Here is a 26,088-nt window from a genome sequence, read left to right on the forward strand (position 1 = left end):
AGAGCATACTTTGTGAACCACAAGATTATGAACCCTATAAAATAAATATGAAAGTACAGGTGAGCTAGAAAACAAACATGATGTTTCCATAACTACCAGAATTTGTGTACTATTCATCCTAGTAGATATGCCATGATTTATTAAAATTACTTCTATCAGCCACGGCAGACCATCCTGTCGGGAATGCACTTTTGAACCTAGAACCATCAGTGTCTGAGGCAAGCCTCAGAAATTACCGGAGCCAGAATCATACATTTAGGATTGGGTTCTCTTCAGCTCAGTTACATGCTGTTGCATCACTTTCAAATCCAGTATAAACATTCTATTTAGAAACAGTTGCTATTGCGGCATCCTTCACAGTTGCAATTTCTTCTGCGCTGTCAGATGCCAGTGTAAACTACAAAACTGACAAAATAGAACCTTTAAGACTGGCTGCAGTAGTCTTTAGTGTTCTGCCCAGACTCCACTGACCTTAGAGCTTGCAGTTGTGCTATATTACTGCTTATGTTGAAGTTAACTGCTAACTAATGCTAATTGCTGAAGTTAACCATGGAGAGCTGCCGTCTCTTAACATGTGCTTGTTAACAAAATTCTCCCTGACATCATCATAGTTCTTAGGGATATACTGAATTTAGAAATCCTGTCAGGATCCCCCTAAAGAAGGCTTTCAAGGAAAATGGCTTTTTGCAAAAAAGAGATCAGGAAGCTATGTGGCTCTTGGGAGCTGGAACCTTCATATTCTGGGCAGCTGGTATAACAGTAATTATTGGAATTATGTCATGCTAAGTGTATAATGATCAAAAGGGAAATAAGGTGCCCTTAAATAATTGTCCAGTTCCTTAAGTTCTACGTAAAGAAATAGTGGGATGTTGGGATAAGCTACATTCACTTTACAATCACCATAAATTCTTACGTGGGCCCATTATCACCTTCAAGGTCTATATAAGTCACTTGGCAAGTTTCAATGCCTTCATTGTTAGGAAAGGGGGGGAACTAAAGAGATGAAGGACCGCTGCTGAGAAACTTTAGCCAGTGTGGGTCAGGGAATGAACATGAAACACAGCACGGGTGGGTTATATCAGTGCTATAAAACCTCAGCTTTAAGACAAATCCACAAAGTTAGATTTTAAACCCATGATCTATTAATAAGATAGGCAGTCATCCAAAAACTGAAGGCAGGAAAAACAAACTACAGTTTGCACCTAATGGTAGTACCCTTGACCCCTGATCCTCCAAGGGGGGTAATAGAAGAGCTATTAACACACAAAGGGACCGAACCACACATAGGAAATGCTGTTTCCCACCTCATAATCCAATTTTATTGTGACCTTTGCCTCTCTTAAATATTTCTTGTTTCAGCACCCATCTCTTGAACCACCAGGACTATTTATTAACCAAACTTTTTTTTTTTTTTTCCAGCCCAAGATAACTGTGTAACCAGGCCAAGTACATGATTGATATAGAAGAACACAGGAACGGATTTTCATCTCAAGAATACATAAGAAGTTGGGGGAAGAAATTCAGCTTTTATTGTTAGAATTTGACAGTTTCAAACCCTTGTGGTGGTGGGATGACCATCATCATACGATATTCCACCTAGTAAAGTTTTAGGTGACCAGTGACCTTGTCAATTAGGTCTACTGGTCCTGGCCCAATTCCTAGAACAGTTCGAGAGCCTGGTACAATCTGAGTACGTCCTGCATCTTGGATTAAACTTACAGTCAGTCCCAGCATTTTTGCATGGGTCAATAATTCAACTAGAGTTTCTTCATCAGGAGCTCTGACCACCACTTTGGGCTGGCCACAGTATTCCCACTGTTTGAGTAATTCAGGGTTTCTCCTTTGAATTTGCTTGTAGGCAGAAACAGCAGCATGAGAGCACTGGGCAGCCACTTTCCCTTTTCCCATCTTTAAGTCATTTCGAACCACAAGAATCATTTTGTACTCCCCACCCTCTCCTAAGATGCTTGCTTCTGTTCTGGTGTCAGTGTCTGTCTCGCTCACCGAGCTCTTGGGGATCATTCCAAAGCGTACTCGGAGTCCCCAGCCCAGGCACATGCCACAAGCAACTCCGGCAGCCACGCTGAGTGCACCAGGATTAGTCAAATATTCCATAACCAAGGGTTTGGAGAGCATCTGAAAGGAAAAGAAAGTTGTCACTATCTAGCAGTGGAAAGTTACAGGCTTATCAGATAAAACATCCTGACAGTATATAAGCAGCAGTATTTTAATTCATCCAGAAAAAAGGCAAAATATGTTTTGGATCTTAGGCATGTACTATTTTTTCTCCCCTGTGTACTAGAAAAGGTTCAAGAATACAGGTGAAGCAGTTTAGGTCATTTTGAATCTCAATGTGAGGAGTACATCTCTTTCTTGGATACAACAAAGCTCCGTTCCTCAATTTTTGCAAAGTCTTGTGGAGAAAGAAAATGTTCTGTTTTACCAAGATGCCTAAAGGATCTAGAGAAACCAAGATTAACTCACTCTTTCTGGAATATAGTGAGTGCTTATTTACTTGTGTCTTCGTACTGCATTAGTTCTTAATGGGGATGGTACCAACCCCTCAGAGAAGTTCCTGGGTGTCACAACAACGGACCTGGAGTGAGGTGCACTGCTGACATTTACTAGACCTTGGCATGGAATGCTAAAAGCCTTATACGTGAAGATTTGTCCCACTGGACATTACTGTAGATGAAAAACTATTAATGTCTGAGAGTAGAACCCAATTTCATTTTGCATACGAACACAAAGTATTTTTTGCATAGTTTTGACACACTCAATTTACCAGTAGTATAACTATCATATAAATCAAAGGAAGATGATCCTTTATCCTTATTATTTTAGAAATTCCTATTACCCCAGCAAAGCTCTTCATGGTATTTGAATCATCAATAAAGCACTTATATCAGTCTACATTTGAGGCTGTTGGATTCATGACGCTTCAGTGTATAGGCACAAACAGTCATCAGTTTCTTCTAGTGGAATAAACAGTATCTAAGCATTTATACATTGAAATACATGGGGCCATCATGTTTGTAGAACTTACAAGTGGTGCCCTTGGAATTGTACAGTGCATAATCTGTGTGGCATAGATGGCAGTCCTGGAAATACATATTTTACCATAAAGTTCTTTTTTTTTATTCTCTTTTTTGTTAAAATTAGAACATATTAATGTTTTTGAAATTATATGGTAGGCAAGGTATGCAATGTTATCAAATGTTTTAAAATGAGAATAATATAGGGAATCTTAAAACTTTTTTGAGATGTAATTCACATACTATAAAATTCACCTTTTTAGTGTACAATTCAGTGTTTTTTAATGTATCTACAATGTTGTACAACCATCACCACTATCTAATTCCACATTTTCACTGCCCCGAAAAGAAACCCCTACACCCATTAGTAGTCCCTTCCCATTTCTCCCTCCCCCGGTCTCTGGTAACCACTAATCTACTTTGTCTTTATGGATTTGCCTATTCTGGACATTCATATAAATCAAACCATACAATATGTGGCCTTTTGTTTCAGGCTTCTATCATCCAGCATATTTTCAAGGTTCATCCACACTGTGGCATGTATCAATACTTCATTCCTTTTTTACTGATGAATAATATTCCATTGTATGGGTGTACCACATATTATTTATCTATTCATCAGTTGATGAACATCTTGGTTGTTTCTACCTTTTGGCTATTATGAATAATGCTGCTATAAATACAAGTTTTTGTGTGGACATTTGTTTTCGTTTGTCTTGGCCTTATACCTAGAAGTCTAACTGCTGGGTCATACAGCAACTCTTTAACTTTGAGGACCTGCCAAACTATTATCTAAAATGGCTATACCATTTTACATTCGTTGCAAGTGACTTTATTTTAAAAAAACTGTGTGTTGGGCCTGGTAGGGTTGAGAGCCACTTCTCTAGTGCCTTATGACTCAAGTCTCTAATTCAGAAACAAAAAAACCAATGCCTTTGCAAACAGATCTTCATATAAGTCATGGCTGTCTCCAGATCTCAAAGAAGGATTGGGAGGATTATGAGATAAACCAGGCTAACAGACCTTCAGTAATTGTTACAGAATGATGGAGTACACTTAATATCTGAAGGAAAAGAAAATGACTATGAATTCTTTTGTCTCCAAACTATAAAAATATAATTTAACACATTACACTGCTATACTATGTATCTTGCTTTTCTAAGTCAAACGTACAGTTAATAAAAAATTGAAACAACCCAATATCCCCACATTTGCAATCTCAAATTCAAACCCTGCCCTCCCCAGAACAAAGCTAATTTCCCTGAAATAGCTACTTAATGTTATAAAACCTCTATCTCCACTTCCTTGGAGTCCATTAGAATCCTTTACTATTCAGTTACTTTCTGAAACACCTACCAAAAAAACTCTGCATTTTATAGTAGTTCATGCATCTCCTTCTCTAGTTGGACCCTGTCTGGAGCTACCTTTTTTTTTTTTTTTAAATGGTTCAATTTCTCCATATCCTCACTAACACTTGTTATTTTCCTTCTTTCTTTTTTTAAATTTATTTATTTATTTTTGGCTGGGTTGGGTCTTCGTTGCTGCGCACGGGCTTCCTCTAGTTGCGCGAGCAGGGGGCTACTCTTCATTGTGGTGCATGGGTTTCTCATTGCGGTGGCTTCTCTATGTTGCAGAGCATGGGCTCTAGGTGCGCGGGCTTCAGAAGTCGTAGCATGCGGGCTCAGTAGTTGTGGCTCGTGGGCTCTAGAACGCAGGCTCAGTAGCTGTGGTGCATGGGCTTAGGTGCTCCGCGGCGTGTGGGATCTTCCCAGACCAGGGCTCGAACCTGTGTCCCCTGCATTGGCAGGCGGATTCTTAACCACTGCGCCACCAGGGAAGTCCCTGGAGCTGCCTTCTTAAATGGCCAACTTTTACAGATACAGAGGCAGGAATACCAGGACAATGTGGTGAGGAACATATTTCCAGAAGTTGATAGCACTCTGAGACAGTCTGTCCATTAGTTTTGGCAAAAAACTAATGTGGGGTAGTTGTGGGGCAGAAGCTAGTTTGAGGCGGGGTCAAGAAAGAGAAAGTGAAAGCAAGCAGAAAGAAAAAGCAACAGATACAAGGGGCTGTGAAGAAAAAGGAAAGGTTTTTTTTTTCCCTCTTAGGATGGAAAGATGAGTATATACAAATGTTGAGCATATTTAAATGTTAATGGATGGACCCAGAGAAAAGGAAGGTAGATGCTCAAGATAGGGAAAGAATAATTAATACAAAGCAGTAGGTGGGAGGCACCTAAGTTCCTGTGAAGAGATTTGGTCTTGGAAAGAAGGGACACCTTTCCCAATGTGACAGGTTTAGATGCAGGTAGGGCTGTGGATTTGGAAGCAGGAAATTGTTCCTTGGAGGGAGTTATTTTGTACAAAAGTCAAGCTGGAGTTGAGAAGAGGAAGACTGAAATAAAAGTTACAGCAAAACACAGCAGGATTGCAGAGGAACATTGAAAACATGGTTAGGATTAGTAATGATTTTATAACGGTACCATACCTACCAGTTATAATCTTCTCCAGCAGTACTTAGCAGCCTGAGTATAGGTAAAAATATAGAAGAGATGACTTCATACTTCACAGAGAAAATAGAAGCCAGAAGACTAAAACCACATAATCACTGCCTCCAAACATATAAACTAAATCTGCTGCACCTATATTCTTCCTTCATCCTCCCCATCTACGACAGATAGTTGGATTTATCCAAGTTTGAATTCTACTAAGAGTAAGCACCAAGACACAAGGGCATAAGGGAATTTAGGGTGAGGGCCAAGAATGTTTGAAATGATAAGCCATGAAATCCACATTCTTAGAAAATGATTTAAGGACAGGAAGGTGACAGAGGATATGCACATGCTATTAAGAAAAGGTATGATGGAAGTAAGCTGGAAAGGCAGATGGCTGTGGTTAGAGAGAGGTGTCTGGGGTTTTGAGTTTGGAAATGGAACATTATAACGTGATGTAAAGTCCCGAATGTAGCCACAGAAATAGGTTATCTGAATTATAGTCAGAAGTGTGTCATTAAGCTCATCTGCTTTCTTAATTATTTTATTTTTATGATATATTGCCTCCTTCCTCCCACAAATATTAACTGGTTCTGCTCTAGGATCTGGGGGAATACAAGAGCACACAAAGGAGAAAAAGTCCCTTCTGTCATGGAGCTTATGTTCTGGTAGTGGTTTAGAGATGACTCAGTCCTAATTTTGAATTTCTTTCATTTTATTTTAAGAAAACTTCATGTTGTCATAGCTCAAAGCTTCAATGGTACTTTGAATGTATTGTGTCATTTGATCCACATAACTGTAAGAAGTTAGCATTAATTCTATACCTTGAAAATGAGGAAACTGAGGCAAAGAGAAGTTAAAAAAAACCCAAACGTTTGCTGACTTCCTATGTACCAGACACATACTTTGTTAGACTAGGAATACGGTGAACAATACAGGCCACTGCCAGTTCACAGATGAGTGGAGGAGAAGACAAATAATTACATGGCTGGTAAATGTTATGAAAAGGCATTAGGGAGGACTTCCCTGGTGGTCCAGTGGTTAAGAATCTGCCTTCCAGGACCTCCCTGGTGGTGCAGTGGTTAAGAATCTGCCTGCCAATGCAGGGGACACAGGTTCGATCCCTGGTCTGGGAAGATCCTACATGCCACGGAGCAACTAAACCTGTATGCCACAACTACTGAGCCTGTGCTCTAGAGCCCTTGAGCCACAACTACTAAGCCCACACACCACAACCACTGAAGCCCATGCACCTAGAGCCTGTGCTCCACAACAGAGAGAAGCCCCTGCTCACCGCAACTAGAGAAAGCTGGCATGCAGCAACGAAGACCCAACGCAGCCAAAAAAAAAAAAAAAGAAGAGTCTGCCTTCTAATGCAGGGGACACAGGTTCGATACCTGGTTGGGGAACTAAGATCCCACATGCCGCGGGGCAACTAAGCCTGCGTGCTGCAACTACTGAGCCCACGTGCCGCAACTACAGAGCTTATGTGCTCTGGAGCCCACATGCTATAACTAGAGAGCCTGCAAGCTGCAACTACTGAGCCCACGTGCCACAACTAGAGAGCCCGTGCATAACAACTACAGAGGAGCCCGTGCGCCGGAATGAAGAACCTGCGCACTGCAACGAAGATCCCACGTGCCGCAACTAAGACCTGACACAGCCATAAATAAATACATACATACATAAATAAATATTTTTTTTAAAAAAGGTGTTGGGGAGTACATAAAGTGCTTTAGCTCAGTGTAGGAGGTCAGGGAAGGCCTCGTTGAAGAAATATTTAAAATGCAACAAAGGATCAGTAAGAAGATAGGAGGAGGGAAGATCATTTCAGGCAGAAAGAACACCAAGTGGGCAGGCCAGAGGAGAGAAATACAATATGTCAAATGACCTGAAAGCAGTCCAGACTGCTGGAAGATGGAGAGAAAGAGCTGCAGAGAACGAAGTGAGAAAGAAGGGCAGATCACAGAAGGCCTTGTAAGCCATGTTAGATGGTTTGGAATTTACCCTAAGGACAATGAGAAGCTGCTGCAGGGAAATGATTTTTGTTTTCTAAAAGATCACCTGGGACTTCAGTATAAAGAATGAATTAGAAGCTGGTAAGAACAGATACAGGGGATTGATCAGGAGACTGCTATAATGTAATAATAGTAACAGTTAATAATTGCTAAATTAGGTTTTATATTAGGTATATATTAGGTATTGACACTCTACATGAATTGTCTCCTTCAATGTTCCCAACAGTCCTTTAAGGTAAATACAGAATTATTATCTGCATTTTTTCAGATGTGAAAATTGGGGTACAGAGAATATAAGTAGCTCACCCAAGTTCAGAAAGCTAGTAAATGGTAGCCTGACTCCAGAGCCTGTGTTCTTAACACTACTCTGTTGCCTTTCCCAGTAGTCTAGATGAGATGACAGTCAGAGAAGAGGAGTGACAGTGGGAAAGGAAAGAAGTGGCTGAGGCACACCTGTATGATTTGGTGACTCACTGGAAGTCTGATGATAAAAGAAATGGAGAAGTTTAGAATGACACCTAGATTTGAACAAATGGAGATTGGAAGTATACTATTTACTGATGAAGGGATTCTGGTGAAAGAGAAGGTTTGAAAGTAAAAGATACTAAAATCAGTTTTAGACATATTACGTCTGGTTTGACCAAAAGACACCCCGGTTGAGATGTCCAGGAAAAAAAAAAAAAAGATATATCATTTAAGAGGTCAGAAGATAAGCTTAGGCTAGAAATACATATTTAAAAGAAATTAACATATAACTGAGGTTACTGAAGTGATGAAAGTGGGTAAGGCCACTGGGTCAAGTATATCAAGGGAAGAAATGGCTAAACAGAACCCTGAGGAAACAAGCATTTAGGGATAAAAGGAGAATGACAAGGAATGACCAGAGGGTCATAAATGGTTAAGTCATCAGCACCTAGTTTCAGTCCTCTTTCACTGGTGTGCCTAAAATGGTGACAGGGCTGTACTGACATGGCACTTCAAGGCTCTAGATGCCTTTGCAGCCACAAAAAAAGAAAATAAAATGTAATTCTTATTAGAACCCACATTATCTCACAATGCATCTATCATTTAGTTACTACATGATGCTTACACATCAGCAGGACTTCTCTCTGATAATCTAACAACCAGACTACAAATAGAACAAATATTCAATTATATATATATAAAAATATATATATATAAAAAAATACATATATACGCACACAAACTTCTATGTCAAGAATTAGAAGGATTCTCTGCACCAATTTCTAGGTTGCAAAATAACCAAATATCCCACATACCAGACTCAGGTACTATCTGGAGAAAGGAACTACACATAGAGTATTTGTTGAATATACTCATCTAAAAGGTCATGATGCAAAGTTTCTCATTTTCTCAGCTTTATTTAAAACCAGATATACCAGTAAGAGTCATCATAAACAGAAAGCAGAAAAAGTTCCAGAAATAACCAAGCTTGTTTATCACTTCTGTCCCGTATCTTATGAGGTCTCTTAATTCTAAAATGTTGAAATTAACACTAGCATCTCTATTCTTTAGGATGTTCTAATCTCCTATCAGCCTGAGCAGATCAACATCTAACTCCTGTAAAAAGTGTTTCAGGGCTTCCCTGGTGGCACAGTGGTTAGGAATCCGCCTGCCAATGCAGGAGACACAGGTTCGAGCCCTGGCCCGGGAAGATCCCACATGCCGTGGAGCAATTAAGCCCATGTGCCACAACTACTGAGCCTGCACTCTGGAGCCCACGAGCCACAACTACTGAGCCTGCGTGCCACAACTACTTAAGCCCGTGTGCCTAGAGCCCGTGCTCCATGGCAAGAGAGGCCACTGCAATGAGAAGCCCGCGCACTGCAAGGAAGAGTAGCCCCCACTCGCCGCAACCAGAGAAAGCCCGCATGCAGCAACGAAGACCCAACACAGCCAAAAATAAATAAATAAATAAAATAAATTAAAAAAAAAAAAAAAAAGTGTTTCAGCCTGTCCCCTTTTCTGCATATCTATTATAGACATATATCAATAAACCCACTGCTTGAGACTAAGGTAAAAATAACTACCGTAGTCTCATAGACAATCCCGGGCAATGACGGCACTGCCAAACGAACATGTCCTATAAAACCCTCCTCTTGGTGCCTTCTAATTTCTCAGCCAGATTAAACCTCTTTCACCAATGCTTGTGATTCCATTACCTTCTGAAGCATGCTACCCCCATTTATCCTGTTCCACTGGCTATTGCCCCTTGGCCTTTTCCAACCTAAAAATCCTTCCTCTTTGACCCTTAAACCACTGCCTCACTTTTCCTCTTCCCTTCATCTCTAAACTTCTTCAGTTACCTGTCTCCCTTCCCCACTCGACTGAAACTGCTAAGGAATCAGACACTAGCTAATTGCCAAATGCAGTTGCCTCTTTTTAGGCCTCATCTTGAGTTTTCTGCACCACTCACTGATAACTTTTCTTTAAGCTTTCTTCCCTTGAATTCTTTAACCCAAAGTTCACCCTATTATCATCCTATCTTTCTGATACCTTTTTTCCAGTCTCTTTTTCTGGCTATATGTCCTCTGTTGGCCCCTGATGTATGTATTACCCAAGCTTACACATTTGGCCCTCTTTTCAGTCTGTACCTACGTTGTCCTATACAGCAACCATTAGCCAAACGTAGTCATTTAAACTTAAATTAAAACTAAATGAAAATTCAGTTCTTCAGTTACATTTAACCATATTTCAAGTGCTCAATAGCTCAACAACTTAAAAGTGGCTAGGTGCCACTCTATGAGTTAGCGAGATACGGAACATTTCCATGACTGCAGAAAGTTCTATTGGACGGTGCTGGTTTATATACTCTCTTTCCATTCAATCAATCAATTAATCAATCAATATTTACTGAGGGCCTATTGTGCACATTTCTGGACCCTGGAGAAGTGCACTGAACAATGTAGTAGGAGGAGACAGACAATAAATAGTTTGTGAGATGAAGAATCTCACTCATTCCTGAATCAACAAATGCTGAGGATTCCTAGAGCGTCTCCTGGGCGCCACACTTGAACTTCCAGCTTCTGCTAGATTTCACCACTTGGATGTCTATGAAGTGGTCTAAACTGTGTCCTACACTGAACTCAGCATCTTCCCTTCCCTCTCAAACTTCCTGTAATCTTTCCATATTTGGTTCACTTGTGCCCTAGTTCATCCTAGTCCATCTGCCATTATAATTAATTGTACTTCTAAAGCACAAATCTGATCCTGTAATTTCTCTGCTAGAAAATCACTGGATAAAAGCCTAAGGAATAAGGAAACCAAGTCCCCCTAAAACTGAGTCCCTTACCGAGTTTACCGAATCTCTCTATCCAAAACTTTATCTCCTTTCTTGTCCGCTGTGACCTCAACCCTGCACTAACTGAATACTAACCAACCAGAGTTGATGACTGAAATTGTTGTTGTCAATAACACTGTCAATACACTAAAACTGCTGTTGTAGATATCATCTACCACTCAGGTTGTTTCTCCAGGGCAAGATGAGCTAACAGACCTCGAGCCATAGACCACCTGGCCAGAGAATCATAAACCAGAGACATCCTGACTCCTGAAACTACAATTAAGGAAAGTCACAGAAATGTTACAAGATGATTAATTCCAGACTCTTTGTTCTTCCCCTTTAAAAAAACCCTAACTCAAACACCAAGCTGGAGTGGATTTGAGGCTTGTTTCCCACTCCCTTGCTTGGGGCCCTGCAATAAAGACTGTGCTTTCTTTCACCACAACCTGGGGTCAGTACCCTTTGGGTACCCCTTTGCTACCCGTTGGGTGAGTGGACCCAAGTTCGGTAGTGTAACAATAAAACATAAACCCCTTCGCAGGAATTCAAAGAACTACACAATTTGGTTTCAACCTACTTTATCCTCCTCTCCTGCTACACAGTGTACTATTCAGCCACACCAAATGACTAGGTATTTTCAAGCAGCAATCTCTCCCTGAAATAATTTTCTCCACTTAAACACACAAAAAATCCTCTTCACCCATGAAGGTGTAGTTCAAACCAAACTGTCTTTTAAGTCTTTACCACCCCCCAGTCAGTCTTAATTATTTACTTTCCAGAGCCGCTGTAACAATAACACATAACCACTGTAGAGCATAATTCTGAACGTCTAGTACAGTGCCTGGGATTGTTAAAGGATTAAATACTCCTTTAGACATTATGTCTGTGACACAGGGAGGCAATTTTTCCATCATATTCTTAGAGGGCTTTTCTTTCCTCGTAGGACTCAACAACTTGTTATGCTGTGGGTACTCAATAAATACTCAGCAGAGTGTGAGGCCTGCTCGGTATTTTCTCACATTCGGAGCGAATCCATCAATGCTGCCTCAATGGAGGCGTTGCCTGGGAACTAGAAATTCTGGGTCCTTCCCCTCCCCAGCAGCTTGGTCCTTTCTTCCAAAAGACGACTGGCCGAACCGGAACAGTGGCTCCGGCGGCCACTGGGCGGAAGACAGTTTACGAAGGAGAAGATGAAAGGGTGAGGGGGTGGTTATAGAATTATATCGGAAGAAACATTCCAATTGGAGACAGAATGAAGAACATCCCCCTACCTGTGAGAGGATGACCTGCCTAGAATACCTCTCCTCCGCCTCACTCGCGGCTTTGCGTTCTTCACTTCTGGGTAGCGAACACGCTTCCCTCGTGCGATTTACCCCTTCCGGGGTTCCTTGACAACAAGTTCCGGATCAAGAACCGCGAAGAGAACAGTCATTCTTCCTCTTGCCCCGCCCACAATTCCCTAACCCAGACTCGAACTGAAATCCCGCGAGTATCAGCTGAGGTGGCCGAAAGGAGGGGGGAACGTTTCTTCTGGAGGCGGTCTCCCGGAGGGGAAACGGACCGGAAGTGACGTGAGCTAGTCCCGGTTGGCCGGAGCCCTGCGGCGGGTGAGAGAGTCAGTCGCGAGCCGCTTCCAGGATCCGAGACCCGGAGATCCGGAGAAGCCGGAGTCAGAGCGGGTAGGTAAGCGAGAGCGGGGAATTGGGGACGGACGCCTGAGGCTATCCTCAGAGCTTAGCTTCTTCTGCACTTAGACGGTGCAGATCTAGGGCACCGTGATTTCGACTTAAAGCAGTGCTTTAGAGCGCTGCTGATTCTGTCTCAGTCTGGCAGTAGATTATTTGGGGCACCTCCCCGTGGTTGGCCAGCCGTACTGGACTCCCAACCATTCCCTCTCATCGCGGCGAACTTGGAAGCCGTTCTGAGCTCCTGTAGAGTACCCATCTCCTCTTCCTCTCCGGGTGTCTAGGACCTTAGAGTAAACGAGTAAGGTCTTCCCTGCTGATGACCAAGCTGTTTCTCAGCATTTGTCAGTTGGTTTCTTGCCCCCCGCCCCCCGCCCCCCGCCAACCACTAGCACATGATTCTATTTTGTATCCATTTCTAAACAAAATTCAGACGTGCAAGTGCCTTCTAAAGCGTTGGTGGCCAAGGGAGTGGGGCCTTCCCTCCGTAGATCTCTTGCAGAGGACCTTCACGTTATTTCCCACTACTTTCATGAAGAATAGCGTTCTCTGCCTTTTCCAAATCCCTGACCCCATGTATTTCTTCACAGTGGAGGTATTTGCAATAAAACATGAAGGTTAGTTTAACCTCTGAACTTTCAGTAAGCCATATGTGACCCTGTGTCACGCTGCTTAAGATTATTTGTGACCTCCAGTAAATTTTGCACTGTTGTCTTTTGTTTTCCTGCAAATTCATGCAAAACTCTCATATAGGCTCTGGCACTGTTTACCTGTCTTGACAACATAGCTCCTTTTCCTAACTTTAATGTCTTTCAATTCTTGTTTGGAGCTTGTCAGAAATTCTGTAGACGGATTGCACTGATCCTTTTGAGAAGTTCAGACAAGTATTTCTAATGTTGTAATGATAGAGAATTTAATGTTCTGCTACTACCTATTAATTGTATTATCATCAGCCCTGATTTTAGTTGTGTATTCTTAGCATAAATGATGATAGTAAGAAACTATTATTTACTAGGCAACATTTTATGCATTACAGATTATTTTTTTATTGACCTTTGGAAGAGGTGGTGGTATCCAGACAAATGTGGCCAATTTGTGTAGGTGTGAAATGACTCTACAGTAGAAATCTTTTATATTTTACTTATTTGCTTATATTATTTTAAAACACTGGAGCATTTTTTTCCCCTTTGAGGAATATATCCTACTTGATAATATAGTTTAATTCCTTGATTCGCAGTCCAGAATAACCAAGTTTCTGAAATACTTCAGTAAATGATTTAATACCTTTAGCAATTTAATGCTTTATAGCTAGTTTAATCAATTTGTTGTTTATTTACGTATTGTTCTTATTTTTGAGTTAGAAAATTTTTTCACACTTGTCTTTGAAACGAGGCAACAAGATTTTTGAGATGTGGAATTATATAAATTAGATGTTATTATTTTTAACAGCTGGTAAATTTGCTTTTTTACTTTATAACTGCCACACCTGGTCTTATATTCTTTTTGTTCAGTCCAGTTATCCAGGGACTGATTACCCAAATTTTCTCACTTTCCAACTTCTTCCTGCCTTTGACTTGAATTACCACTTTTTAGGATTGCAAACACCATTAAACTTTAAATCAGAAGACCTAGATTGGAATCTGGGCTCCAACACTTACTGAGCATAGGTTGGCAAGTTTCCTAACTTTCTGAGCTGATCTGAATTGTGTTGATTAAAGTACTGCTCACTTCATAGGATTGTCACAGTGATGAAGGGAGATAGTAAATGTGAAATCACTATGTAAATGAAAATATGGTGATATTGTCATTTTACTCTGAAAGCAGGAAATATATCAGTGCAGAATACTGTTACTTTGCATCATTTCAAAATTTGGTGTTTTATATTAAGTGTGTTATTTATCTGAAATTTGTCACACACTTTTCTGAGATGATCTTTGCCCTCCTTTTGAACGCAATAAAAGCTAATCAGGAATAGTTTGAAACTGTAATCCACTGTATTAGTCACCTTGGTTTATAAGTAGGTGACTTCAGAATGAGTTTAGTTTTGCATTTGGGAGTTTAAATTTGATCTTTTTTGGCCATCAGGTATTGTCACTTAAGAATTTCCAAGTGCAGAGGAAGTTGAACTTTTGGCGCTTACATATAGTTAACTAAAGCCTTACTTACTTACATTATTTTACTGAAACCTATTGAAAGCAATATTTAGAATTAGAAGCAACCTCTGTGAACACAGAGTTAGATTCTTCTCATTTAACAGAGGAGAAGATTAGGGCCCAGAAACAATCAGTAATTGGCTTGCCTGAGGTCATATGGCTTAGGTAGTGCCAGAGCCTGAACTGGAAATGAGGTCCCAAGTGTTCTTTCTTTCTGCTAAGGTTGTCTCCAGGCATCTTTATTTGGTTTCACAGTATTTCCTGGTTTGCATGAAAATGGTTTTCTTATGTATTAAAGGGATCTATATGCGTATGTACATTTTTTCCCCTTTTTACCTTATTTTCAGTCTTGTAAATTATAGGAAAACAAAAACTATGCTTGGCAAAATTTGTGGTGGAATGGAATAAGGATAGAAAAAAGTTAGTTCTTTTCTTCAGAATAGTTATTCTGAGTTCATGCTTCATTACTATCAGGTATCAAGGTGTCTTCTTTCTGGCAAGTGGAAAAGACAGAGGATCTTTGTAACACATGTCTCTACTAAGTGAGTGTTGTTGCTAACAAGTAGGAGGAAGCTATAATAATTTCTTTGTTCCTGATAAATATTTTCCCAAGCTATTTGTAATTTTAATATAATTATTTCATTCTGGGTAAATAGCCACTATAGAAGAGTTTATTTTTTGTCTTGTTGAGAATCCTTTTGCTTCCATTGATTTCACAAAACTTGTTTAGTCTCTGACTATAATTTAAAGAGCTTCTCAGTATTCCAGAAATAAAAAATCTTTTCAGTAGGTCACCGTGGTGTTTTCTCTTGTTCTAGAGGTTCATTAATAAAACCTTGGTCTTTATAGATTTTCCTGGAAGGACTACGTAGATAGTGTTAAGAGCCTAGGCTATGAATTTAGATTGCCTTAGTTCAAATTCCAGGTCTACTACTGTGCAACCCTTGGGCTAGTCTAGTTACTTAACCTCTTATTATCTCAGTTTCCTCCTAGATATTGAAGTTAGTACACACCTTTATTGTTAGGGTTAAGTGAATAGATTTAAGTAAAGCATTTAGAACAGTGCCTGGCATATAGTTAACCATGATTGTTATGTCATCATTATCATGTGGCCTACTGAGCAGTTGCTAAGAACTTTTTCCAGCCCTCTTTCGAAAGCATATCTTTGTGTTCCTGCTTACTTGATTATTGTTTGCTCATTATTAATGAAGTTTCAGTAAATATATATATGGATATATTCACATTTCGTGAATGTTTTACAACATATGCGGGATTCTTAACCAAATGAGTCGTTCTTGTAGGCCATTATCTCAACCTTTTTGTGTTATTAACAGTTTACATTATATGTGTAAGCCACAACACAGAATTTGAGAATTGAAATTTGGGGGTTTGATATTTAACAATGGCTTCTAGCACTTACTTTCTTTGCATGAGAAGATTATTTTGCCGTGATATCTATTGTCATATTTATCTGTTTATTCATCCAATCAGTGAACAAACATCTTGTGTCTTAAGCCTTTTACCAGGTTCTGGGAAAAACAGTGGGAAACAAAAACTAATAGATATTTTAGTTAGGAGCCTGACAGAGAGAAAAAAAATAATACAAAAATGAAAGAATAAGCACAGTGTAATAAATGTTATGAAAGAAACAGTCAAGGGTCTGAGAGAGAGTAAATGTGGATATGTGCTTGTTTAAGACTCTAGTATTGCACACCTAGAATATACTGACATGAGATAAGATAGGAAACATTCATGGACCAGGTTATGTAGAGCTTTGCAGGCCATGGAAATGAGTTTGGATTTGATTTTGAGTGTAGTTAGGAAGTCATTCTACAGTTTCAAGTAGGAGAGTAGTATGATTTATAAGTAGTTTACTCTTGCTCATGTGTGAAGGATGAATTGAAGGGGACAAGAGTAGAAATGGAGAGAGACGTTAGGAGTCCATTGAGTAGTCCAAGCGAGAGATGAAAATGGCCTGGACCAGAGTGGTGGCAAAAAAGTGGAGAGCAGTGGGTGGATACTACATATATCTGGAATAGGATTGGTCCTGGATTAGATGTGAGGTATAAGGAATTGAGAAGAGTCAAGGATGGCTGTGCCTCTGGATTCAGTAACTTGGTGGATGGTTGTGCCAAGTAGTGGGAGAGGGAAGGTTTGGGGAGGACCAGGTTTGTTACTGGAAGAGGGCTGTGGAGGGAGAAAAAAGCACGTGTTAAATTTGAGGTGCCTAGGAATCGTCTAAGTGCTGCCATTAGGTATTCCAATCTAGAGGTCAGGACGAAAAATACAAATTCAAGCTAGTATTTTAAACCGTGCAGCTAGATAAGTCACTTGGGGGAAACAGGGAAGAGGAGCGGTCCCAGGTCAGGTAAAAGAGAGCTGGCAAAGGAGACTAAGGAGTGTTTAAAGAAAGAATGATGGGGTACACAGAACTCATAAAAGTGGTTCCACCTAGAGAGTACTAGACAGATGAGGGACAGAGGGGAGCAAGATTTTTCATTTTTTTTAAATTTTATATTTTAGAGCATGTGGAAGTCTTTGCTTATTCAGAATTCTCTTAAGAAATGGTCAGGTCTGTCAAATGCCGCTCTGTAGTCTATATGAGGACAGAATAAAGTCCAGTAAGGTTGAATTGGTTGATCTGACTAGCTACTTCTAACCTCATCATTTGAGTCTGGTTCCTTCCAGAAACTTTCAGGTCACCACATTTGAAAAGCGTTTAATCAAGCGAATATACAAGATTCTTCTGCTCCTTATAAGTTTTTAAGATCTATTTAGAGGAGATTTTATTTTTTATTTTTTTATACATATTTTTCAATTTTTACTTTAAAGTAATTATAGGAAGTTGCAGAGATAGTACAGAGTATGATTGGTAGGTGTATGATAATTGCATGTTTAGTTGTTGTTTTTGGGGGTGGGGGGGGCCCGCGCCACGTGGCATGCGGATGTGGGATCTTAGTTCCCCAACCAGGGACCGAACCTGGGCCCTTGGCAGTGAGAACATGGAGTCCTAACCACTGGACCACCAGGGAATTCCCTAGAGGAGCTTTTAGTACTGATTCTTTGGGGCAGAGGAATTTTCTTTAATTTTTTAAAATAATCAGAGAGTATCTATAGTATTTCTATATCTATGAAACCATAAGTTTTAGAAACTTAAGTGTTTGAATTTATCAGTAACTTTAATAACTATTGGTAAGTGGAACATGCCAGACAGACTCCTGCCTCAAAGTCTTTGCACTTCTTTATTTTCTTTCCCTACAGTGCTCTTCCCCAGATTTTTCCATGGTCCTTTTCTAATGTCACATTCTCAGAGAAAGCTTCTCTATCCACCCTGTTAAATATTGTGCACAAACACATACATATGCACACATACCAAATTTCTTTATTTTTCATTTGTAGTACTTACTTCTATCTGATGATATGTTTGAATATTTGTCTGTTTATTGCTGTGTCTCTAGCATCTCACACTGTGCCTGGCACATAGTATGTACTCAGTAAATATTTGTTAAATGAGTAAATGAAAAATTTATTTTCACAGCTGTGTAATATTTCATTGTACCTTAATTTATTTATCTCTTTTCCTGACAGTGGACATTTGAGTAGTTTATAGCTTTTGCTATTAAGACCAATGTTGCTAAAAATAATATTGTACATATTGGCTCTTCACATGTGCAAGAGGTTCTTTTGGCTATATACCTAGGCATAGAATTCTAACAAGGGTATGCCAATATTCAGCTTTACAAGTTGTTTCCCAAACTCTGCTATTGTCGTCCTTCCTAATTCTTGCCAAAGAATGCATGTAAAGAGTGATGTAGTGGATTATAGATTCTTCTCATCATCGTATGCATACCCCTCTGCAATATGATTTTACTTCTAGAGTCTCTTATTCCACCCCTTGACTCTGTACTTGGCTGTGTGACTTGCTCTGGCCAAAGGGACATCAGCAAGTGTGACACAAGGAGAGACTTGAAAAGCACTTGCACGTTGGGTCCTGTCTTCTCTTACTGCTCTTTTGAACCCAGAGCCCACCATGTGGAAAAAGCCCAGGCTAACGTACTGGGGCATAGAGGACTAGCTGGACCAAAACAAGGCATCCCAGCTTAGACCTGCCTAGCTTAAGAGCCAAGCTAGCCCAGAGCAGAACTGCCCAACCTAATTCACAGAATCATGAGAAATACTAAATGATTTTTTTAAGTTGCTAAGTTTTGGAGCTACGTTGTTAAACATAGCAAAAGATAATGGATATACAACACTGTAAATTAACTATACTCCAATAAAAATTTACAAAAAAAAGATAATGGATACAAATGATACCTCATTGTGAATTTGGTTTATATTTTTAGGATGTCAGTGAGGTCAAATAGATCCTCTGCTGTGAAATACCTCTTCCTGTCTTTTGCCTGTTTTAGTTTTGTAGGATTATTTGTCTTTTTCTCAATAATTTAAAATTATTATCTGCCTACTAGTCCTTTTCAGTTATATGTTTCTGTGGTTTGTCTTCTCACTTAAGATATCTTGTGATGAATTTAAATTTTAATTTCAGTGTTGTCCGATTTATCAGTCTTTTTCTTTATGGTCAGCTCTTGCGTATGTCTCAAGAAATCCTTTCCTACCCCAAGGCAGAAAGGCATTTATGTTTTCTTCTGAAAGTTTTGCTTCTTGACCTTTAAATCTTCAGCCCATTTGGAATTAAATTTTGTGCGTGGTTCAAAGTAGTGATCCAGGTTTTCTTTTCTTTTATGGGTAATCAATTTGAACAGTCTCTCCTTTCCCCACTGATTTATCTATCTTGCCATCTCTGTCATGTAGAGTTCCAGATATACAAGAATCTTTTGAGAAGCCACATTTTCTGTTTCTTGGTCAGTTTGTCTATCTCCATACCTATAAAACACATCTTCATTATTTATTACTCTAACATATGTACAGAGAGATAGATATACTCCGGATACGAGAACTTTGTCGGATACGTGTATTGCAAGTATTTTCTCTCATTCTGTGGCTTACCTTTTTTTTTTTTTTAACAATGTGTTTCAAAGAGCAAAAGGTTTTAAATTTGTTAAAGTCCAGTTTATACATTTTTTTCTCTTATGGTGCATGCTTTTTAAATCCTAAGAAATATTTGTCTACCCCAAGATCACCAAGATTTTTCCCGTGTTGTTTTGTTTTTTTTTTCTGGAAGCTTTATGGTTTTAGTTCTTGCATTTAGATCTATGATCCATTTCAAATCAGGTGTTACATATGAGAGAGGGTCAATGTTCACTTTTTTCATAAGAATATTCAGTTGAAGTAAACATTCCTTTCACCATTAAATTGCCTTGTACTTTTGTTGAAAAGTAATTGACCCTATGTATGTGGGTCTATTTCTGTATTATCTGTTCTGTTCCATTGATCTATATCTATCCTTTTGCCAAAACCACAGTCATGATTACTGTAGCTTTATAGTAAAGCAAGACTTGAAATCAATTAGTGCAAGTCTTCCACCTCTATTCTTTATCCAAATTGTTTTAGCTATTCTAAATTCTTTGCATTTCCATATCATTTTGAATCCATTTGTCACTTTCAATTTTTAAAAAAGCCTGCTTGAGTTTTGGTTGCGATTGCATTAAAGCTATACATTAGTTTGAGGGAAATTGACATAGTAACAATATTGAGACTTCCAAATGATGAACATGATATGTATTTTCCTATTTATTTAGGCACTCTGTGATTTCTTTTTAAAAATTTTTTTAGAATAGGTCTTGTATGTATTTTGTCAAACTTACCTCTAAGTCCCTCTAAGTACATGAACTTTGTTTTTTAGACCCACAGAATATTTTTATTGAATTTTTTTCTTTTTAACTGTATATCTTCACCTTAGTATAGGTGAAAATCTAAATATAAATCTCATAAAAACAGTAGTTGAAAACAGAATTATATATATATATACACACATATTTATATACCTCAGAGATTGAATTGACAGTAAGCATAATTTTTCCTTAGAACCAAATGGATATATAAATCATATATAAATACCTAAGGATCATCTAAAAATGAGATATTCATGAATATTTCTAGGCCACATGCAGAACAAGTATATACATTGTGACATCAATAAATACTTTCTGAATTAATGAAAACAAAAGATCTCAGGAGGTTTGTGAGTCTTACAACATGTTGTCTTCAGTATTTCTTTCCTTGTTTGCTAAGTGGACACTCTAAAAGGCATAGCAATTATTTAGTCTATCCTTGTTCATGTTACTATCACCCCCAAATTACAAAATTAATCTACATTTCTTCTGCTTTCATAGAAATCTATTTAACATTATGTCCTTAGACTTCTGCCAAAAGCCTATGTTGAAATGACCATGCAAGGAATATTTTGGCATCTTTTATAAAACTGCAATTTGGGGACTACATGAACTTTTAAAAAATTTAACTTTCTGTGTATTCCAAGTATATAATAGAGTATTGATTTTGACCTTTAACCTGTGACCTTGCTAAAATTCACTTATTAGTTCTAGTAGTTCTGAGCGTTTTTCAATTTTCTCATATTTTGACCCTAGTTATTTAGAACTGTGTGCATTAACTTCTAATTGTGTACAAATCTTATATTTTTGTTGCTGAAGTTTGACCTAATTTCTGGGTTGAGAATGTGGTCTGTGATGCCCATTGTTTGGAATTTGTTTTGACTTATTTCTTGGCTTAATTATGATAAGTGGCTTATGAAAAAATATGTATTCTCTAATTGTTAGATGCTGAATTTTATACATATCCCCCCTATATTTTATTTCTTAATTTTATTGTTAAAATCTTCTATCTTATTGAATGTCTTGTTTTTGTTTTTTGTTTGCTTGAAATATCAGTTATGAACAGTTGCTTTGAAATCTCCCGATATAATGTTGGATTTATTCATATATCTGTGTACCTTTATCTATTTTTATGTTGTAAATTTTGATGCTGTATTCTATTAGGTGAATTCAAATTTAGAATTGTTGTATCTTCCTGGTGAGTTGAACCTTTTATCATTGTTCTCTTTCCCTAGTAATGACTTTTGTCTTTTGTTTTATTTTCAACCTTTTTTAAAATATTTATTTATTTATTTATTTATTTATTTTTGGCTGCACTGGGTCTTCGTTGCGCGTGGGCTTTCTCTGGTTGCGGCGAGCGGGGGCTACTCTTCGTTGAGGTGCACGGGCTTCTCACTGCGGTGGCTTCTCTTGTTGCGGAGCACGGGCTCTAGGCTCGCAAGCTTCAGTAGTTGCAGCACGCAGGCTCAGTAGTTATGGCTCGTGGGCTCTAGAGCGCAGGCTCAGTAGTTGTGGCTCACGGGCTTAGTTGCTCTGTGGCACGTGGGATCTTCCCGGACCAGGGCTCGAACCCATGTCCCCTGCATTGGCAGGCGGATTCTTAACCACTGCACCACCAGGGAAGTCCTCAACCTTTTTTTATCCTTATTTTAAAAAGGGTGTTTTTTTTTTTTAATTAATTAATTTATTTTTGGCTGTGTTGGGTCTTCGTTTCTGAGGGCTTTCTCTAGTTGTGGCAAGTGGGGGCCACTCTTCATCGCGGTGCGCGGGCCTCTCACTATCGTGGCCTCTCTTGTTGCGGAGCACAGGCTCCAGACGCGCAGGCTCAGTAGTTGTGGCTCACGGGCCTAGTTGCTCCGCGGCATGTGGGATTTTCCCAGACCAGGGCTCGAGCCCGTGTCCCCTGCATTAGCAGGCAGATTCTCAACCACTGCGCCACCAGGGAAGCCCCAAAAGGGTGGAATTTTTTAAAATATAATTTGCAATCTTTTTCAAGTGATGAGTTTAATCTGTTCATGTTTATTTTGATTATTTACATATTTGGCCTGTTTGGACTTGTTTCTATCAAGTACTGTTTCGATGCTCCCCAACTTGAGAACAGTTTAGCTCTGGTCTTTCTCTTTCTGATTTATATACCTTTGTCCAAATTTCAAAATCTGTTTTGTAAATCATAAATTTTAGAATTATCTGGATTAAATCCTTTATTTTGATATAAGTAATCTGAAGCATGTACCTTTGTCATTTGAAAATATTCTGTGACTTAACTTTTCATATTAATGACTTGTACAGACCAGCTTATATTCCTCAGGTATTTAGGGGCAATAAAATAGTGAGGTCTATTAAGCAATCTGAATGTAAAATTTTGTCAGAGAAATATACAAACAGTAATAACCTACAGATGAGTCAGTTTGAGTAATGAGAAGCTATGGAGATGAGTGTTCTCTTAATTCTAGTAATGGGGAACATGTGTAAATACTAGGACAAGCTAAGCCTTTAGGACTATTTTTTTGTCTTTTTTTTTTTTTTTCTGTGACTCCAGAATTACTTGGTGAGAATTGAAAATACTATCATCAGACTGTTTTGTATAGTAGAAGAAACGTTGAATTTGGACTTGGGAAAGTGAGGTTGAACTCTTACTTTGCCATTGATATGCTGCTGAGTTGCTCTTTGGGGCCCTTTGAGCCCTCAATTTCTCGTTTGTAGAAGGCAAGTGTAAAAATAACAGTTTCCTACAAAGTGTTGTTAGCATCATATTAGCTAATCTATATGCAACCTATAACTCACTATACAGAAGTAGTTGTTATTACAGAAATCCAAAACCCTGGCCTTGGGCTGGGTAGGATTCATAGACTACTAGAAGAGAAAGGAAATTATGGCAGTCTTTTACTCTATGTGCCTGATAATTGGATGAGGAAAGGGAGAATAGGGGTTTGAAATGACATTCTGAAGTTCTCTCAGTTAGCTGAATGTCCCAAATCTAGACTGTCATTCCTTTTACTACCTTAATTCTTTTTTTAAAATTATTTATTTATTTATTTTTGGCTGCGTTGGGTCTTCATTGCTGAGCGCTGGCTTTTCTCTAGTTGTGGAGAGTGGGGGCTACTTTTCGTTGCAGTGCGCGGGCTTCTCACTGCGGTGGCTTCTCTTGTTGCAGAGCACGGGCTCTAGGCGTGCGGGCTTCAGTAGTTGTGGCTCACGGGCTCTGGAGTGCAGGCTCAGTAGTTGTGGCGCATGGGCTTAGTTGCTCCGCGGCATGTGGGATCTTCCTGGACCAGGGCTCGAACCCGTGTCCCCCTGCATTCGCAGCCGGATTCTTAACCACTGCGCCACTAGGGAAGCCTACTACCTTAATTCTTGACCTTACTCTTACTCCCCCATCTTTTTGGTAAAAATGTTTTGCTGAAATTGCACTGGTTATGAAAAACTGAATGCACATTTAAGAAGTAGATTGAGAGAAAATGAAAAATGGGATTTTTCAAGTTGTAATTTTACAAGTTATGCGTTTTCCCTGCGAAAATAAAATCATGTTTTTATGCATAGGAACGTAAGATATTTTTACATATTGGAAAGTGAGAGATGAAGAAACCTTCCCCAAAACCTATCAGACTCGCAAAAAGGGAGTTCCTAAAGTGTCTTCCAGGTTGTATGTTTTCAAAATTTGGATTTTTACTTAAAATTTTATCTAATTAAAAAAATTAGGGTTTCCCTGGTGGCGCAGTGGTTGAGAGTCTGCCTGCCAATGCAGGGGACACGGGTTCTAGCCCTGGTCCGGGAAGATCCCACATGCCGCGGAGCAACTGGGCCCGTGAGCCACAATTACTGAGCCTGCGCGTCTGGAGCCTGTGCTCCGCAACAAGAGAGGCCGCAATAGTGAGAGGCCCGCGCACCGCGATGAAGAGTGGCACCCACATGCCGCAACTAGAGAAAGCCCTCGCACAGAAACGAAGACCCAACACGGCCAAAGATAAATAAAATAAATAAATTAAAATAAAAACAAAAAACACACACAAACTTTAAAAAAAAAAATTAGATCTGGAGCAGTGGCCTTTTTCAACAGTTAGACTATGATGAGTTGAATATACTTTATACTTCACTTAATTAAGTTGAGGGACATTTTAGGCCAGAAAAATATACACTTATAACCTGCTAACCCATTATTAGGAGATTTATGGAGATTTTGAATTCTTTTAATTGTTACCTAACTTGGGATTTTAACTTTTTAATTTCCCAAAGCTTTAGAAAGTTCAGAAAGATTCAAGGAATGTTTTCATATATTCTCATTAAAGTAATGACTTTTCAGAGAACACATTGCTAAACTGTCGCTACCATGTGATAGATACTCTCTGGCTCTCAAAGCCAGATGATCTGATAATCACTTTGATACTGTGCATGGTGTTGGAATTATCTTTGTCTTTATACTCCTGCACAGCAGAAAACTATATCAAAACCTCACTGATCAAGATATATTACTCTTCGCTTACAGTATTTATTTATTAAGTTTCCAAGAATAAGTTGCAGTTTCTTAACGGTTTTAGGGAAATCTACAGCTATTTTGGAACAGTCTGTGACTGAATGTACTAAATAATCCAACCAAGGACACACACTCTGAAAACAAGAAAGGTTACCGAAAGATATAATATTCTCAAATTGGATATCTTTATATGCCTTGTATGATTGAGAAAGCTGAATTGATATTTTTGCAAGAAAGTAGAATCATTCGGATAGATGATTTTCTTTTTTTTTTTTAACATCTTTATTGGAGTATAATTGCTTTACAATGGTGTGTTAGTTTCTGCTTTATAACAAAGTGAATCAGCTATACGTATACATATATCCCCATATCTCCTTCCACTTGCGTCTCCCTCCCACCCTCCCTATCCCACCCCTCTAGGTGGTCACAAAGCACCAAGCTGATCTCCCTGTGCTATGCGGCTGCTTCCCACTAGCTATCTGTTTTACATTTGGTAGTGTATATATGTCCATGTCCATGCCACTCTCTCACTTCATCCCAGCTTACCCTTCCCCCTCCCTGTGTCCTCAAATCCATTCTCTACATCTGCGTCCTTATCCCTGTCCTGCCCCTTGGTTCATCAGAACCCTTTTTTTTTTTTTTTTTTTTTTTAGATTCCATACATGATTTTCTTAAAAGGAAGTGTGTTCATTTTATTTTGGAATTCAGTGATGAAGAAAATTAGAATCAGTGGCTTCACTATATTTTCTTTTTCTTTTCATCTTGGTAAATTCTCCATTAACTCTTATATTACTCAGTGAATTGCCATTTTCATGTCATCCTTCAATGTTTTTTTGTGTCGCTTTGGGGAACTCACAGTAATTTAGTTTTACATTGTTTTTGCATTACAAGGGTAGCTAATGTTTAAAATGAATGGAGTATTATAGTCTTAGCACATTGGATATACAGCCTACAAAGAACCTTTGTGAGCTGATTTTAGCAGTATTTTCTGAGCACTTCTGCCAGAAACAAACAAAAAAACCCCACATGTTTTAATATCAACCTTAGATTTTAAGTGCTTCAGCTGTATTTAAAATCTGCTAGTTACAGCCTTTTAAAGCATTTCTTGCATCTAGATATATCTTCACAATGAAAATAAT

General features: G+C 38.9%; 3 protein-coding genes across 6 annotated transcripts in view; 2 read left to right on the forward strand and 1 right to left on the reverse strand.

The window, feature by feature from the left end:
- The window catches only part of CLTC (clathrin heavy chain), a 64,969-nt gene extending 63,384 nt beyond the window's left edge, over nucleotides 1-1,585 (forward strand). For both annotated transcript variants that reach the window (XM_036835298.1, XM_036835299.1), the window contains one exon: nucleotides 1,420-1,585. In XM_036835298.1, the coding sequence (XP_036691193.1) occupies nucleotides 1,420-1,454 (35 nt within the window). In that variant the 3' untranslated portion in view covers nucleotides 1,455-1,585. The remainder of the gene's footprint in view (nucleotides 1-1,419) is intronic.
- Nucleotides 1,507-12,244, reverse strand: PTRH2 (peptidyl-tRNA hydrolase 2). The gene is made up of 2 exons (XM_036835309.1): nucleotides 12,123-12,244; nucleotides 1,507-2,136 (listed from the first exon to the last, which is right to left on the reverse strand). Exon 2 carries the CDS (start codon nucleotides 2,134-2,136, stop codon nucleotides 1,597-1,599), a length of 540 nt encoding a protein of 179 aa, XP_036691204.1. The 5' UTR covers nucleotides 12,123-12,244; the 3' UTR covers nucleotides 1,507-1,596.
- Nucleotides 12,245-12,328: 84 nt separating this feature from the next.
- The window catches only part of VMP1 (vacuole membrane protein 1), a 126,224-nt gene continuing 112,464 nt past the window's right edge, over nucleotides 12,329-26,088 (forward strand). Inside the window, exon 1 of one of the 3 annotated variants that reach the window (XM_036835306.1) lies at nucleotides 12,329-12,534. The gene's annotated coding sequence lies outside the window, so the exon portion shown is untranslated. The remainder of the gene's footprint in view (nucleotides 12,535-26,088) is intronic. The other 2 variants (XM_036835307.1, XM_036835305.1) reach the window with 2 other exon arrangements.

Source organism: Balaenoptera musculus, chromosome 20 (assembly GCF_009873245.2).
Source record: "Balaenoptera musculus isolate JJ_BM4_2016_0621 chromosome 20, mBalMus1.pri.v3, whole genome shotgun sequence".
Classification (NCBI taxonomy): domain Eukaryota; kingdom Metazoa; phylum Chordata; class Mammalia; order Artiodactyla; family Balaenopteridae; genus Balaenoptera; species Balaenoptera musculus.

What these genes read in the sequence shown, in the direction of transcription:
- PTRH2 (XM_036835309.1), bottom strand. Translation starts at nt 2,136, where the DNA reads ATGCTCTCCAAACCCTTGGTTATGGAATATTTGACTAATCCTGGTGCA.